Here is an 18,054-nt window from a genome sequence, read left to right on the forward strand (position 1 = left end):
ATAAAGAAGGGCAAAAGTCAGTCCCTGCTCTGGAGGATCTCACAGTCTAATAAGGAGAGAATATGTAAGCAACTACATACAAACAAGACATAGACATGTTAAGTTGGAGATAATCAATAGAGGGAAAGCAATAGATGAGAAACTGAGGCTCTGAGAAGTTCTTCCTCGAGAGAGGACTTGCCCAGGGTCATGCATCTAGTCTCAGAGGTGGGATTCAAACCCTGGGCTCCAAGTCCAGCTCTCTTTCCCTGATCCTTTACTTACACTAGGTTTCTGCCCCTGGTTGGGGGGGGGATGGGAGGGGGAATAGCTGGGGGAAGAAGGGATAGCTGGAGGAGAGAGGGGATAGCTGGGGGGAGGGATAGCTGGAGGAAGGAAGGGATAGCTGGGGGAAGGGGTAACTGGAGGAGAGAGGGGATAGCTGGGGGGGGGGTGGACAGGGGAGAGGCATCTGGGATTTGTTTCTGGGCCACTGAAAGGACCAAGAATCCAGCAGTAATGAAATACGTCCTATCCGTATACCGTTTGTGAAGAAGGATGGAGAGCTACCTGTCCCATGCATATGGGAGCACTTTGCCACCTGTCCCTTTCTTACCTCTCCAGTCTTCTTACTCTTTACTATCATCTATTTACTCTTATGATTCCATGTCTCTGGCCTCTTTGGCTGTTCCTTGAATGTGACATTCTGGGTCTGGACTCAGAGCCTTTTCTAAGTGCCTGGCAATTCTCTCCCTCCTCATCTCTGCCTTCTGGCTTCTATGACTCCCTTCTAGGTTCAGCTTAGCCCAAGGCCTTTTCTGGTACCCCAGATCCACCTCCAAATGCTAACTTACATGTACAAGTTTTGAACCATTGTCTTCTCTGTTACTATATGAACTCCTCCAAAGACTGTATTTTTGCCTTTCTTTGTACCCTTTGTACCCAGTGCCTGACACATAGTAAGTGAATGCTTGTTTATTGACTGTTGGCTGTATTACCCTGGATAAATTATAACCTCTCAGCACCCAAGGCAAATCTCTAATATCAAGGTGCTAAATAGGTGCCAATCTACATGGATAGAGGGAGTCCTTCACTAAGGGCTGCCAACCCTGACAAAATCCCAGGGCCAGTCCAAAATAATATCTCTTATGGTGCTTTTACATCATGAACTTATCTGATCTCCAAAACATGCCAAAGAGGGAAGGACAGGAGATCTTATTTGCCATTTTTCAAATGAGGAAATAGACTCAGAGAAGAAAAAATGGCTTGCCTGAGGTCTCACATGGAGCTAAGGGGAGAACAGGGACTTCGAACCCACTTTTTCAAAATCTAACAATCGTGTCCAACATTTCTAAAGGGCTTTATTTATTTATTTTTTGCAAAGCACTTTCCATACATTATCTTACTTTTTCCTCATAACCATTTGGTGAGGTCCCTGAAGGCAAGATCTGATTTAACCTTTTTTATGGCACCAGCTCAGCACAGTGCCTGACACACTGTTGTTCAGTCACTTCAAGTCCTTCAAGTTTTTTTTTGTTGTTGCTGTTCAGTCATTTTCAGTTGTGTCTAGTTCTTCTGACCCCATTTGGGGTTTTCTTGGCAAAGATACTGGAATAGTTTGCTATTTCCTTTTCCTGCTCGTTTTACAGACAAGGAAACTGAGACAAGTAGGGTCACACAGCCAGCAAGTGTCAAATCTCTCAAATCTGAGGTCAGATTTGAACTGGGCAAGATGAGTCTTCCTGACTCTAGACCTGACACTGTCCACTGGGCCACCTAGCTGACACATAGTAGGTGCTTAATGTTTCTTGACTTGAACTAGATAGCTATAGATGTATTTACCCCCATTTTATAATGGAAGTCTAGGCACAGTAATTTGCTCAAAGTCACACAGCTAGGCAGTGACAACTGAGATTTGGACCCTAATCACCCAAATCCAAGTCTCCCCACGCCATCTCTTTTAGGGATTTTCCCAACTGAAACTGAGATTGTTTTATTAGCTAAAAATTAGAGATGTTCTAACACCACCTCTGCCAGAGAGGAACCCAATACAGTTAGACCCTTTGTAGCCTAGATGACGGGAGTCACCATTCACCGCCCGAGGTTGTTCCCTCTCTCCCTCTCTCAGCTTCTTCGATGGCTGCTAGGAAGTTTTCCTTTCTGTCGAGCTGACACCTGCCTCCCTGTAGCATTGGTTGCTGCTCTGCCCTTGGGAGCCACACAGAATAATAACAACAATAATTCACATGTCTGTGAAGCTTTCCTCACAATGGCCCTGGTAGGTAGGGAACAAAATGTATTATGAGCTCCATTTTAGAGAGAAGGAAACTGACTCAGGACAAGGGGAAGGTTGGTGCCAGGTTGGTGCAATAGATAAGGATACTAACTCTGAAGTCAGGGGACCTGGGTCCACGTCCTGCCTCACTCTGCCCGGTACTAGTTGTGTGACCATGAGCAAGTCACTTAACATCTTTGGTCCTCAGTTTCTCCACCTGTAAAATGGAAACTAGCTGACCTCCCGAGGTTCCTTCCAGCTTTAGATCAAAACTTAAAAGAATGATAAATTTAGAGTTGAAGATCTGAAAGCAGATTGGGCCCAACTTCCTTATTTTCTAAGTGAGGAAACTGAGGCCCAGAGAGGTCCTAAGATCATAAGGGACCTCAGGGGCCATCTCATCCAACCCTCTCATTCAGTAGACTAGGACACTGGGGCTGACTAAAGTTCCGAGGCAGCATCTGACCTCAGCTCTTTCTGAGTCCAAGCCCAAGGCAGTTAGGTGATTCAATGGATAGAGGACCTGAATTGGTCCTAGGAAGACCCAATCCTGCTTCATGCACTTAGCTGGGTGACCTTGGGCATCATCTAACTTCTTTCAGTTTCCTCATCTGTAAGATGGGAGCAGATATAAGCAGGTATTAAGTGCCTGCTAAGTGCCCATACTACGCGCTTTTCAATATTGTCTCATTTGGTCACTTTTCTCTCATGGTTGTTGTGAAGATTAATTAACATAAATATGTAAAAGCACGTTGCAGACCTTAAATGTTTGTGGCTGCTGCTACCAGGATGCCTCCAAAATCAGATTTGACCAATACCACATTACTATTGTAGGTCAGAGGCAATGTTTAAACTCAGTCCTCTTGAATCCAGGTTCAGGATTTTCCTTTCTCACTCATCTGCCTCCCAAAATAGTATAGAGTAGCTGGGCACAGACTGGCAAGCAGCTCTTGCCTTGGAGACCCAGGCTTTCTCCCTCCCACAGGGATATCTAGGGACTTCAGAGCAAGCACCTGAATCTGGAACTTTAGGTTTGAAAGCATGAAGCAAATGCCTCTGTTTGCTAGCGTCAATTCTGTGTGAATCTCTGTTAGTCTGTTTGTGATTGTGTGAGTCTGTGTGTATTCTGTCTCATCATAAAGGTGTAGGACAGCGGTACCGTTTCCTGAGAGGGATGGGAGGACAAGAAAGAAACAGAAGACAGGGGAAGAGAGTGAGGGGAGGATGTGGCTGGGCTCTGATAAAGAGTAGTGCCTGGGAAATGTAGGACACAGAGGGTTAGGAACCCCAGACACCCCTTTTCTTCTGCTCTCCCAGCCAGCCCCAGCTAGAGAAGAGAAAGGAATGAAATCAGTTTTCACATTCCAGGAAAAGGGGGGGGGGGGGGGGGAGACAGAGACAGAGACAGAGAGAGACAGAGACAGAGAGAGAGAGAGAGAGAGAGAGAGAGAGAGAACAGTTGAGATACTTAGAACAGCCCAGGGAAGGAGCCCAGGCAGAGGGGAGGTGGAGCTGTGCCAATGTCTCTATGTGAGAGTGTACATTTTGTGAGTGTGTGTGTGTATGTCTGTGTGTGTGCATCGGTGTGTGAGTCTTCCTAGGGGTCCTTGCATTACAGCCTGTGTGTATCTATATGTATGTTCGTGTGCGCCTCTGTGCGTCTTTCTGTCCTGGTGTGGCTGTGTTGTGTGTCTATGAGGATGAGGATGTTCACATGTCTTTGTGTGAGTCTCTATGTGAATGTGTTTGAGTCTATGTGTGTCTGTGGTATGTGTTTCAATCTATGTATATCTGTGGTGGTTGTGTGTCTGTGTGTATGGTTTATATATGAGTGTGGGTCTGAGAATAAATAGACGAGTATCTGGATCTTTGGGTGTATGCATGTGTGAGGGTCTCCGTGTGTGTGTCTGAGACTATGTGTGTCCGTGTTGTGTGTGTCTATGTGTGTGTTGTGAGGTGGCTCTAGTCAAATCTCTCATTTCTGATTGGCTCGACTCGGTGACGGGCCCGGCTCCTTCCCGGGTGCAGGCTGCGCTCGCGTGTGTGTGTCGGGGTGTGTGTCGGTGTATGTGTGTCGGTGTGTGTGTGTGCGTGTGTGTGTGTGCGCGCGCGCGCGCCGGTGTGTGTGTCTGTGTGTGTGTGTGTCTGTGCGCGCGTGGGGAGGGGGGGGTGTGCTGTGTGCTTGTGTGAGTGCGAGTGTAGCTGTGCGCGCCGATGTGCGGGCAGCGGCGGGGCGTGCGCGGGGCTGTGGCGGAGGAGCCGGGAAGGAGCTGAGAGCCGCGGCGGGCTGCCCGCCCCCGCCCCCGGCCCCGGCCCGGGCCTCGGCCCCCGGCCCCCGGCCCCAGTCCTGGCCCCGGGACCATGGCCCCGGCCCGCGCCGGCCTGCCCTCTTCGCTCTGGGTGGTCACGGCCGTGGCCGCCACCTGCATGTCGGCGGCCCGCGGCGAAGGTAAGCCGGGGGCGCGCGGGTGGGCGCCGGGGGCACGCGGGTGGGCTCTGGGGGCAGGTGGGGGCGGGGCTTGCGGATCTTCTCGCTCCCGAAGTTCACTTGCCCCGGGGACCACTCTCCCCCAGCCCTAAGCCGGCCCCGGGTGCGGGGGGCAGCTTCCCAGCTGGAGAAGCGGGCGCACACCCCGCCCTCTGTCCCTGCCCCGCGGGAGGGCCTGGGGGAGGGGGCAGCCGGAGCCCCGAGCCCCGGAGCCCAGCATGCAGCGGCCCTGTGGCGGGGCCCGCCCCAGCTCGGGCTCCGCCTCGGGCTCGGGCTCGGGCTCCTGGCATCGCTTATCGCTCTGGTTCAAGCTGCAGGCGGGCTCCTGCTCCGCGTCCTGGGCACGCACATGCTGGAGAGGGGCTCGGGGTAGGGCAGGAAAGGAAGTGGGCAAACCGGGACCGGCAGAGGGGCACCGGCAAAAAGACAGGAGAAGGGGGAGTCAGGGAGAAGGGGCAGAGAGGTGGAGGAGGGAGCCCCTGGGCAAAGGCGAGCGTGGGACCCAGGGAAGGGACTCCCACTGTGGGAGGAAGGGACAGTGTTCTCATATAGGACCGAGAGAGAGGAGAGCAGAAGGGTGGGGGAGAGTTAAAAAGAGGCTAGAGAGATCGGAAGAGGGGAGAAGCCAGAAGTGATGAAACAGGCAAGGAGAGAGCAAAGAAGGGAGACAGAAAAGAGGATACGGAAAAAGGTAGCGAGGGGACAAAGAAAGGGAAGCAGAGATGGGAGCAAAAAGTGAGAAGACTTGGAAAAGGGAGAAGACAGAAGGCCCGGAAACAGTGGGGGTGGGGGTGGGGGACTGGGACGAGAGAAAGCACAGAGAGGTCACAAAGAGAACAGGTGGAAAAATAGACCACAGTAGATGGGGGATTTGGAGCTGCACAGGGACCTGCCAGAATTCACCCATAAACCCCATGACTTTACAAGCTGAGATAAGAGGCCAGGCAGGGATGGCAAGTGACTTGCCCAAGGTCACACAAGATGGAAGGCAAAGAGCTAGAATTAAAACCCGGGTGCCCTGGCTCTAAATTTCTTCTTTATCAAATTGAAGAGAGGGTGGGAAGCACTTGAAATTGGCCTCTGGTAAGAGCAGGGCAGACGGACTATTACGCAGAGCTTGGAGATCAGACCCTGAGAGAGAGAGCAGTTAGGGATCCTCGATTTGGCTTCTGGAAGCTGAGATTCATCGCAGAGCATTCAGAGGCTACTTACAGGGCTCCATTCTCCATTCTCTAACCCCTGCATGCCATTCTTGACCCCCACTTGTTTCCCCCATGCCCCGAGGCTCTCTGCTCACCACTGGGTCCCCACCAACTCCCATAGCCAGCTTCCCTGCTCCTCTCTAGGGGTTCCTGGAGTTTTCTTTGTAACTGAGGAGGGTGGTGATGAGGGATCGGGGGAATCTTCTAACCATCCTTCCCATCCCAACCTGCCCTGGGAGCCTCCTCCTCCTAATGTCCATGCTCCCTGGTCCTCAGAATGCCCTGATCCAGTGCTGACTTGGACAGGGGCATATTGTCCACAAGGAGAGAATGATTGTTCCCCTTCCTCGAAACCTATCAGGTGTATTTGCATCCAGTACAGAGCCCTGCATTTTAGGGAGGACCCCGACAAAACTGCAGTGTACCAAGAGGATGGCTAAGATAGAGCCAAACCAGACTCAGCATGATATCAGTAGAAGGAAATGGGTTTGATTGACCTAGAAGAAAGAAAATTGAATCTGGGGTGGGGTAGGGGGGTACCTATTAGTTATCTTCAGGTATGTGGAGGTCTGTCTTGTGCAAGAAGGATACCATTCAAATAAATTCGATGTGTATTTATTAAATGCCTGGTGTGTCCGAGGTACATAGACCAAAAAAATGGCACCCGGCCTGCCTTTAGGGTCTGATAGGCTCTTTGGTGCACCCAGACCCAATAATAAAGGGCAGTAGTAATTGAAGTAAATCAAGGAAGTTTGCTGGAGGAGGTGGCAATTACGGTGAGCTATAAATTAAACACAAGTCGGGGCGAGGCTTTTGCTTGGCCTAATTGAATGAAATCTGATTTGGGCTCCAAATGAGGAAAAATTTGTGAACAATCAGCAATCCAGGACCGTGGGATTTAGAGCTAGGAGACACCAGTCCCACTCCAAAATTATTGTAGCTGGGGAATGTAAGGCCCAGAAGCCTCCAGTCACTTAGATGCCATAGAGGTAGTAAGTGGCAAAGCCAGGATTCAAATCCAGATCCTCTGACCCTAAATCTAAGGCTCTCGCCACTGGACCACATGACCTCTGGCTGTCTTAGGAGATTGTGAGTTCCCCATCAATAGTGGTCTTCAAGTGGGGATGCAGGAGGAGAGATTCCTGGTCAATTGCAGGCAGCACTAGATGCCCTCCTAAGGTCCCTGCCCTCTTGGAGTTTCAAGGCAAGACTTGAGATTCCAGCAGATACTTTGTCAGTCTGGAGTCTGGCAGGGTGCCACCCTTGGCCTAGAGTCCTACCGGCTAATATTCTGAGTCCAAAATGGGGCTCTGGCTAAGCCAGGGTAAACTCCTGAACAGACAGCTTTTGCCAACTCCCTCTATTCCCCGAAGCCCCTAAGAGTACCCAGTTCCACACCAGCATCTGAGCTCACACACATGCCTTTCCACTGATACCTAAGCCCAGGGCCTGGACACAGGTGTCCATGCAGAGGGCCTGCAAGTCAGGGAGGATCAGTAGCCACCACAGATGACAAAGGTGTTGCCCAGAGAGAACCAGGCTGCTGTGAGAGGCTGGTTCTGAGGGGAATAGCAATGGCAGGGCCAACAGGACTATTAGACCAAGGGTGGGGGACCTGAGCTTGAATCCTGGACTCTGCTGCTTACTTACCTGCATGACCTTAGTTTAAGCGAGTCTTCCTTCTCTGGAATGAATTTTCTTCCTTGGTAAAATTAAGGGGAGGGGGCTGTATGATTTCTAAGGTCCCTTCTGGCTCAGAATTTTACCATCCAGTGATTATTAAGAGGAATGGGGGTGGGGTGTAGAGCCTGAATGAAGAGGAGGAGATGGGCAGGGTGGAAGGGAGTGGGGAAGAATTTGGGGAGCTGTAGGTTTGGTTTTCTAAGGGGCTCTTCTCAGCCATGAGGGTGGAGCATGGGGGTGGGGGAGAGAATATTGCTGCTGGCTGCCGTAGAGACAGATTAGCATTGCTGGAGTCTAAGTGTTGGGTGTGGGTACGCGGGGAGTCGGGGCATCACACCCTTTCCTTCTTGGAGACAGCATCTGATGCAGAACTGGGGACCAAGCTCAGAGCCGCATCCGAAGAGGTGATTCCAGAAGGCTGGGGGTGGTGGGGGTGGTGGTGCAGGGACATGATCTGAGTCATCGAGTGGAGGAGAAGGGTTATTGGTCTGAGGAGCAGTTGTTGTTGTAGAATAAGGGGCATTTCCAGAGGGATGATTATTGTCCATTGGAGAGAGGTCATTGTCCTTTAGGGTAGGACCATTGTCAGCAGGGTCCATCGTCCCGAGGGATAAACATTGTCCTTGGGAGGAGTCATTTTTAAAAGATTATGACTGTTGTCCTGAAGGAAAAGACAGTTGTCTAGAGGGATAAGGGGGCATCTTCTCTGGGCAGAATCCATTGTCCTGAGTGATAAGAATGTTGTCTTGAGAATGGGTTTATGTTGCTCAGGGTCATTGTACTTGTCACTAGGGAATTGGATAGTATGGAGGGGAGGGGCAAGAGGGTCCCCGTCTCCATTGTGTCATGCCATCATTTTTTTCTGACTACACCTTCTGGGGTGATTGACTCCTAAGTATTCCAGACAAGATTTGGGATGGAGTCTATGGAGAATGTAAGTTTCCCAAGGGCAGGGACCTTATTTTTTTTCTTTTTCTTTGGATTCCCAGCATAATACAGATGTTTAATAAAGCCACTTACATAGGCTCCTAAATAAATGCTTTTAATTCATATGCTGGATCTGTGGTTACACTGATACATGGGAATCCCCCAATGAGACAATTCTCTTTACCAGTGCAGATTGGTCCCCTTTCTATAACTGTTCCGTGGTGGCCATGAGAAGTTAGGTGACTTTCCCAGGGTCACACAACCAGTATGTGTCAGAGATGGGAGCTTGAACCCAGTTCTTGCTGATTCCAAGACTGGCTCATTGTGACATTTTCCTTTCCAAATGATAAATGCTCATCGAATTGGATCGACTTAAAGCAACTTGGCCCCAGGCTATTGGGAATGGAGGAGGCATTGAGAATAGATGCCCCTGGAGTCCAGACAAGAAGGATCTCAGTCCTCAGCATCACTCCCTGTGGCATAGGCAGGGCTTCCCTGACTGAGCTTGAACTAAGGGGATTTCCAATAATGTTCCACGGGCACAAGCAGGAGTTCTTACCCAGATGCCACTCTCTTGGGGCATCAGAAAGCCATTAGTATGGCAAATTTTCTGTAGTCACTTCCCTCCCCCCTCCAACACACACATAGACCATCAGACCCACCAGATCATAATGTAACCTCAAAAGGAGTTAAGCAATTCCATAAGGAAGGGAGATGGGCTGATAGTCACTTCTCAATGATCTCTATGGAGATTCTCTACTTTAGGGGCTCATCCTCCCGAACCATTTCCCCTGTGTTGACATCCATCCCCTGGCCACACAAGACATGGATGCCTTGCTGTCTTATTGTCATTTATACATTAATTCAACAGTCATGTTGTAAGGATTCTCCTTAAGGTGAAAGGCAATGTGGTTTAGGGGATAGAGACCCAGCCTTGAAATCAAGATCTGTGTTCAAATCCTGCCTGTGACACATACTGGCTACACTGGTCAAGTCACCTAGCCTCTTGGTGCCCCCGATAACTCTCTAAAACTGCAAGTTAAGTATGAGGTGCTAATCACCATGTGTGAAGGGTTTTTCCATATCAGGAATTACTTTTGCCTATGAAATAAAATGTCTAGATCCCCTAAAATGCAACTCATTATGCTAACAAATTAGATAAGGCATTTAAGGTCTAGTAAGGAGAAGTAAGACAATATACAATATACAATGCAAATTAGTTTGATAGCTTCATAAGAGATTATAAGGTGCCAAGAAATCAAATGAGAGAGAGCGCACCTCTGGCTGAGGGGATACCTAGCTCAGGTTTCTCTTGTGTTTTAAAGTTCATGATACACTTTTTTACCCCCACAACCTCCAACTGGTATGGTGCAAGGATTATCATCCCCATCTTAAAGATGAGGAAACTGAGGGTCATAGAAATGGAAGGATTTACCCAGCCATGCAGCTGGAAAGTAGGTGGATCCAGGACTCAAAACCAGGTCTTTGGATTCTGAAGCTCTGCAGCTTCTCCTGTGGGACGGCTTCCTGGAGGGTGGGGGGAGGGGTTGGCATTTAAGCAGGGACTTGATGGATGGATAGTACATCGAAGGTCAGAGGTTGGGAGAGGGAATGCCAGGTGCTGTAACCAGTGAGTGCCACAGTATGTGGTGGGAAAGGCAGTGAGAAACCACATCTGGAGGGAGCATAATGGATGTGAAGGGGCTGCTGGGTAAACCAGGGAAAATAAACCAATTTGAATATTGGCCTTCCCCAAATGGAAGAAGCAAACTGTGCTGGTGGGCGTGGAAAGGTGGAGGGGAAAGGCACTATATTTCAAAATCAGATGGAAAGTACTTTAGGATTATATATTGTTTGGGATTATCCAGAGCTCTGTTAGCCTGGGCATCAGAAACTGATTAAAAATACACTGGGTTTTCCATATTTGTGCTTGGGAGTATTTCTTTTTTGAGGAGGTGGAGTACCAACTTGTGAGTCTATCTGTATGGGAAACTCTTGGTGTGGAAACTCCCTCCACTAATGCTGACAGCAACTCTTTGGTAATTTGGAGTCTTAGAGAGAATTGCCTGGCATGACTTGCTTGGGGGTCACACAGCTAGGATGTCAGAGTATGTGTCCAAGATAGAACCTGAAACCAGGAATCCCCAAGTTCAAGGCCAGCCCCCTAGCTGCCTCTCATCCAGTAGTAATAATACCTTCCAACCGTTGAAGTTTGGGGAGCCTTTAATGTGCTTTATCTTGTGGTAGCCCTCTGAGTATTCATATCCTGGTTTCACAGGAAACAGATTCAGAGGGACAGCAAATTGTCCTTAGTCACACAGCTAACAAGGGTCAGAATTAGGATTCGCACTCAGATCTCTTGTGATTATGAATCCAGCACCCTTCCACCTAGACCAGTTGCCTCTCCAGAGAGGCTCCAGCCTGGGGTGGTGGGCAAAGGACTATGAGAGCAGATTGAAGCTCTGGTAAGAATCAGGAGCTCCAGAATCAGCGGGTGCGTTTGGAGCATGAGCGGGGAAAGGGCACCTGCTCCTTCACCTTCCATATGGGTTAAGGCTTGGGGCAGGACAGAGCACTTAGTATTCAGTTCAGAGGAAGAGAAGGAGAAGGAGGGCGATGTGGATCCCCAGAATCAGAGCTGGAGAGGCGTCAGAGGCCACATTTAGTCAGAGTGGCCAGTTATGAGAACAGAATGGTTTCTTTAAGTGGCCTTCTCTATAAAATAAGGGCCTTGTAATAGATGATTTCTAAGGGCCCTTCCAGCTCCAAAATTCAGTGTTCTAAGATCCCAATCAACTCTTAACATTCTCTATTCTGAAATCTCTTCCAACTCTATATTTGATGCTCAAAGATCTCTCCTCATTCTGACATTCTGTGTTTTAAGGACCCTACCACTTGTGACATTTCATGTTCTAATGTCATTCTGACATCCTGTGTTCTAATGTCCCTCCCATATTTGACACATTGTGTTCTAATGTCCCTCTGAGCTCCAACATTCTTTGTTTTAAGGGCCCTCCCAGCTCTGACAGTCTCTGTTCTAAGGGCCCTCTCAGCTCTGACATTCCATGCTCTAAGATCCCTCCCAGATATGACATTCCATCTCTCAAGAGCCCCTCTGACTCTGACATTCTCTGTCCTGGCGATCTACCCTCTCAGGTCCATCCCTACCAACTCTAACTGCAGAAGCTCAGAATTGGAAGGGATGACAGAGACCAGTCTGATCCATCCTATACCCAGATAGGAATCCTATCTTTATCATCAGGACAAGTGGACACCCATCTTCTGCTTGAAGACTCCTAATGATAGGGACCTCACTACCTGCTGAGCTGGCCCACATCACTGCTGGACAGCTCTAATTGCTAGCCAGGCTTATCCTACTCTGGCTGGAATCAGCCTCTCTGCCTCTGCCGCCTCTCCCTTCTAGTGCTACCCTCTGGGGCCAAGCAGAGCATGGCTAATCCCTCTCCCTCATGACAGCCTTTCAGATACTTGAAGTCAGCTATCATGTTCCCTGATAAGTTGTTTTTCATCCAGGTTAAGCATCTCTGACTCCCTCAACCAGTCCTTGTGAGGCATGGTCTCCAAGTCTCTCACAAGGGGTCCGGCTTATCTCTCACCAGGCCACCTCTTCTCTCACTGGGGGTCCGGCTTATCGACGCCCTTCGTAAAACGGGATGCTTAGATCTGGACATAGTGCTCCAGCGGTGGCCTGCCCAGGCATAAAAACAGCACCGACTTCACTGTAGAATTCATTTTTTGTTTGTTTTTGTTTGTTTTGAGGTCATTCGGTTGACCCACATTCAGCTTGCAGTTCACTAAGACTGACAGATCATTGTCACAGGATTTATTTATTATCTAGAGCCCCTCCAACCATACCCCACCCTCTACACGTGTGGTTGATTCTTTTTAAAACCCAAGTGTACAGCTTCACATTTATCCCTATTAAATTTCATCTTATTAGATTCAGATTGTTCTTCTAGCCTGTTGAAATCTTTTTGGATTCTGATTCTGTCATCCAAGTGGTGCTTAGTATTCAAGGGGAGGGGAGGAGGGAGGGAGGTGGAAGGAGAGAGCAGGGGAGAGAAAGACAAGGGAAGGAAGAGGACAGAGAAGGGGAAGAAAGGGGAGGGGATCGTTGAGGAGAGAAAGCAGGCCGGCAGGGAAGGGAGAAAAGCAGAATCGTGGGTGGCGAGAAAGATGGAATTGGAGAGGAGAGAGGAAGCAAAACCAGGAGAGGAAAGGTGAGAGCTAGGAAGGGGCACCAGAGGGAAGGTCAATTAAAGGAGGGGAGGTAGAAGGGAGAAGAAGAGAAGAGGGCAGGAGAGGAGAGAGAAAGAAGAAAGGAGGGGGGCAGAATGAAGAGAAGGGAAAAGGGGAACGTAGGGAGGAGAGCTTCATATTGGTCTGAATATAGACTGTTCCCAAACATAGGCCATATCCCTAAGATAAAATTTCTGAAAAGAGGAGAGCAAATGAATATATATGTATATGTATATATGCATATATGTATGTATGCTATGTATAAATAGAAAGACTGAAAAATAATTATACCAAATAACTGTATATCTTGATGTTTGCTGAAATAGCTGGATAGTTGAGGTCAAGGCTACACTTTCAGTCCAGAGTTTTTCTGGTCACTTGGTCAGCACCTACTATGCATCAGGCACTGTGCTAAGCGCTGGAGATACAAAGACAGGCAAAAGACAATCTCGTTCTCAAGGGGCTTCCAGCCTAACGAGGGAAACAATGTTGAAATGACCGTGTACAAAAACGGGCATAGACAGACTGGGTTGGAGGATTTACCTGGGTGACCACCACTAACCTTTTTGGTCCTCACTTCCTCCCTCTGTAAAATAAGGGAGTTGGACTAGGTAGCGCCACCCTCCCCACCCCCCCCACCCCACCCCCGTCAAGGTCTTTTCCTTCTCTAAATCCATGAAACCTACAATTTATGACTGGGAGTGTTGGTGAGAAAATCACAACCCCATTTTCTTGGTGGGGGGAAAAGAGATTGGTGGACAACTGACTTCACATTGGATCTTCAGCCTCCCCGAGGAATGCTAGACTTGGGTTTTCATATTCCAGATTTGCCTTCCACTGGCAGTATGACCTTGGTCAAATCACTGCCTTCTCCGACCCATCGTTTACCTAATCTGTAAAATAAGGAGGTTGGACTAGGTGACCTGTAAGTTCCTCTAGATCAGATGTTCCTCCATTCCCCACATCCATACTTAGGCCAGGCAGACAATAGCTAATCAGAGCACACTTGTAGGATGCAGGTCACCTGGTGGGGTAGTGTAGGGGCAGCCCGTATTCAGATCAGTATGAGATTTTTTTTTTGCAAGCATCTCCAATGTGGCCAGCTCTGAGGAATACACATTCCTGTTCTTAAGGGACTCCCAGCCTAGGGGAGTTGGCATAATACTCAGGGAGAGTGGGAGAGATCGCTATCATAGATTAGAGTAATTGGTGGAACTTGAGCCAGGTTTTTACGGGAGAAGCATTCGGAACAATTAACTAGATGGAAAGGATGAAGGAGGGTGTTATCTGTGGAGGCCCCAGCTTGAGCAAAGGTGAAGAGGTCGGAGAGGGGAAGAATGGGGAGACCAACCAGACAGGAGTCATGGGCGGTTTCAGTATCTTAGAAAGAGCAGTTGCTTTAGAATCAGGCTAGGGTTCAGATATCACCTCTGAGGGTGACTGTTACTGCCCTCCTGTGCTGGCCACTTCACTGCCATGGGCCTCAGTTTTCTTATCTGTAAAATGGGTGGGTCGGACTATATATATATATATATATATATATATATATATATATATATATATATACACACACACACACACACACATACATATTTATATTTATATATATTTTTATATATATTATATTGTATATATATTTATATTATATATTTATATATATTATATTTATATGTATATGTGTGTGCATACACACATACACACACACACGTAATCTCTGAGGCCCCTTCTACTTCTCAGTATCTGATTCTGGTACCCACTGTTGAACAGAAGGCAGCTAGGTGGCCCCTGGTGTGCTGAACTTAGAATTGAGAGATCTTGAGTTCCAATCCTGCCCTGTATACTTCCTTAGCTGTTTAATTCTGGGTAAATCACGTAACTTTTTCCAGCCTCAGATAACTTATCTAAAAGCAGGATAGTAATATTAATAGCTATCTTATGGGGTAGTTGTGAGGATCAAGTAGGATAAGAGGTAAAGTACTTTGCCAACCTTAAAGCACTATATAAATGCTACCTATAACAATGATATTATTAACATTGTAAGGATAATATAGCAATACATTATAAAATATGATTATACGGTAACGTGCAATATGTTATTATATAACACATTATGATACAATAATATACAATGTGTTATATATATTTTATATATATATATATATTATTTTTTTATATAATAATATACAGTATGTTATTATATGATATAATTGTATAGTTATAATTATATAATAGCTAGCATTTATACAGTGTTTTAAGGCTGGCAAAGCGCTTTCCATATATTGTTAACTCATCTGGATTTTTAGTCGCAGCGGTAGGATCGGAATTATATATATCATTTTATATAATGATACTTTAGCTCTCTGACCCTAGATGAATCAATTAATTTCTTTGTGCCTCAGTTTCCTCTTGAGTAAATAATGGATATAATAACATCTGTACTCCTTACCTCCAACAGTTTTGTCATGAAGAACGTACTTTATAAACAGCAGTCTTACAGAAATAGGAACTATTCCAAAGAAGAGACCCGAGAAGGCGCCTCTTCCGTCCCCTCTTCCTTCTTTGCGGGGGGGGGGGGGGGGGGGGGGAGGGGCCGTGTGTAGAACCCTGCATACAATGTCTGACTCTCTCCATATCTGGGTTAGGTCTGCTGACCTGCTTCCTGCCACCCCGCCCCGCATCCCCTTCGGTATTTTTTGTTATAAGTTTATTTTCCATGATGAGGGAGGTCTTGGGTTTTCAAAGGCCAACTCCCTTCTACAAGGTGGCCCTCTGGAGGGGGGGGTGGAAGGTAGAAACGTCAGGAAATATGGGTGGCTTAACAAAAGATCAATGAAAATTAATTTTAAAATGATCCAGGGATTCTCATGATAGCATTGAAGAGATGCTAGGGCCACGTCTATGGAGGGTCTTGAAAGGTTTACATTGGATGCAGCAGACAATCCAAAAATCCCATAATAATCCCAGGCTCTTATTTGTCCCAGTTTTACCATTCATTCATGGGATGATAGGACCGAGAGCTGGAATGAGGGAAGGAATGAACAATGAATGAATGAAAAGTATTAATTAAGCCCTTACTATTTACCAAGCACCAAAGTACTTATTAAGCACTTACTATTTGCCAAGCACCAAAGCATTTATTAAACACTTACCGTTTGCCAAGCACTGAGGATACAAGTCCAAATACAAGATAATCCCTGCCCTCAGGGAGTTTAATCTTCTAAGAGGGAAATGACCTTGGAAATCAAATCAACCAGAGATTCTTAACCTTTTTGGCCACATGGACCCTTTTTGGAAGTCCGGTTTGGACCACTCATTCACAATAATGTTTTTTTAACTGTATAAAAGATAATTCATAGGATTACAAAGAAAACTAATTATGTCGAAATAAAGATGTAATTTTTCCCCATTCAAGTTCATCAAACTCCTTGAAATTTATCCACTGATCCCTAGGGTCCAAAGACTACAGGTTAAAAAACCCCTGATCTGATCCAAGCCTTCCACTTTACAGATGAGAAAAGTAAGGTCCAGAAAGATTCTCACACTTGCCCAGTGCCACAAGCCAGTTAGTAAACATGGTTGAGATTAAAACTCAAATTCTCTGACTGAAAACCCAGTTCTTTAAAAAAAAAATATATCTTCTATTTTTATTATTATCTTCATTTCCAAATATTTCCATCCTCCCTTCCCTCCTCAAATAGCCATCCTTTGCAATACAGAATTAAAGCAAAAGCCAAACTAACCAACCCAGTAACTGAATCTGATGGCAAATGCAGCATTCTGCACCCGTAGGCCTTCACCTCTGCAAAGAAAGGAGGGAGCTTCACTTTCTCATCTTTTCTTCAAGACTAAATAAGACTAAGACACAGCAGTCAGGTCCCTTTGTTTGATTTTTCTTTCCATTTACATTGCATCCAGTCATCTTTTCATTCATTACACAGCTACAGCTCTTCAGTGGGTGAGCTCAAGTAAAGCGTGTTCTTAGTGTCCTCACCTGTAAAATACAGTGTTTGGACTAGGGACTCACCACATTCCCTGCCAGCTCTGATGTTCTGTGCTTCAAGGTACTTCCCAGCTGTACCTTTTAATACTCTACAATGCCTTCTAGTGCTAATATACTATGTTCTAAGGGCCTCCTAACTGACTTTCTCTGTTCTGTGGCCTCTCCCAGCTCTGACATCCTGTGTTCTAAGGCCCCTCCCAACTCTGACATCCTGTGTCCTAAGAGCCCTTCCAGCTCTGACATTCAGTGTTCTAAGGGACCTCCCAGCTCTGACATTCAGTGTTCTAAGGGCCCTCCCAGCTCTCCTGTGACAAGCTTCTTCCCAGTTCTAACAGTACATACTTTATAACCAGTGGATACATTTGGAGACAAGAGAAAACAGCAGTGCTGGGGTCTACTCTGTGGGGTAAGCAGCACTGGAAGGGAGGTAGAGGCAGGGGAAAAGAAAGGGTCTTTCCTTCCTGATGACTCTTGGCCCAAGAGCCCCAGGAAGGCATGGTGAAGATAATAACTCCCCTTTCCTGTCTCCTTCCAACTAAGGCCTAGCCCCTGGTGGGGGGGGGCCGCTACAATGTGACCTGCTGGCCCCCCTTTTTCCCTCCGCCACCCATCAGGCTAGCCAGAGAAGAGAGATTGCTAACCCACTGGCTGACCCAGTTTTTCCCACGCTGGTGGAGAGGGAGGAGGGGTAAGCTTCTCCCTCTGCCTCCTTCAGGAGGTCTGCTGGGGAGAAGGGAGAAGAGAGGAAGAAAGAGGGAGAGAGAAGACAAACTTAAAGGTAGATTTCCTTCAGCGTCCTTTACCTTGGGGTCCTTCCAGGAGCAGCATAGAAAGTATGTCTCCTGTCTGTCCTTCCTCCTTCCCTGATTCTGCCTGTTCAGCCCCAGCCCCTGAGCTAGAGCTTCTAGGGCACTCTGAATGGGTGGTGAGGCAGGAGTGAAGGGATCAGCCGGGGAAGGAAAACCTGCCTGATGCAATAACCCCTGAACTGAAGAACTTCCCAAGAATGACTGGTTCCCTCCATGTGGGTGCATGCTAATGACGTGCAAATGCCCAGAGTGTTCCTGCCCATCTTACACACTGTGACGCAGACCTCTGGGAAAATGCCAGTGCTGAGACCTCAGCCACACAAAAGTTGCGGGGAAAAGGTGGATAGAGAATGGTTTGTTGGGGCCCTAGTCTGGCAGAAGCAACAGCCTGTCCAGATTCAAGGGAAGGAGCCACATGGAGGTGAGCCTAA

At 47.5% G+C, this 18,054-nt stretch overlaps 1 protein-coding gene across 2 annotated transcripts in view; it reads left to right on the forward strand.

Annotated features, from left to right (window-relative positions):
• The first annotated feature begins 4,615 nt into the window (after positions 1 to 4,615).
• The window catches only part of EPHA8 (EPH receptor A8), a 48,425-nt gene continuing 34,986 nt past the window's right edge, over positions 4,616 to 18,054 (forward strand). For both annotated transcript variants that reach the window (XM_036744966.1, XM_036744967.1), the window contains exon 1: positions 4,616 to 4,703. In XM_036744966.1, the coding sequence (XP_036600861.1) occupies positions 4,616 to 4,703 (88 nt within the window). The remainder of the gene's footprint in view (positions 4,704 to 18,054) is intronic.

The sequence above is a fragment of the Trichosurus vulpecula genome, chromosome 2, assembly GCF_011100635.1.
Source record: "Trichosurus vulpecula isolate mTriVul1 chromosome 2, mTriVul1.pri, whole genome shotgun sequence".
In the NCBI taxonomy this organism is placed as follows: domain Eukaryota; kingdom Metazoa; phylum Chordata; class Mammalia; order Diprotodontia; family Phalangeridae; genus Trichosurus; species Trichosurus vulpecula.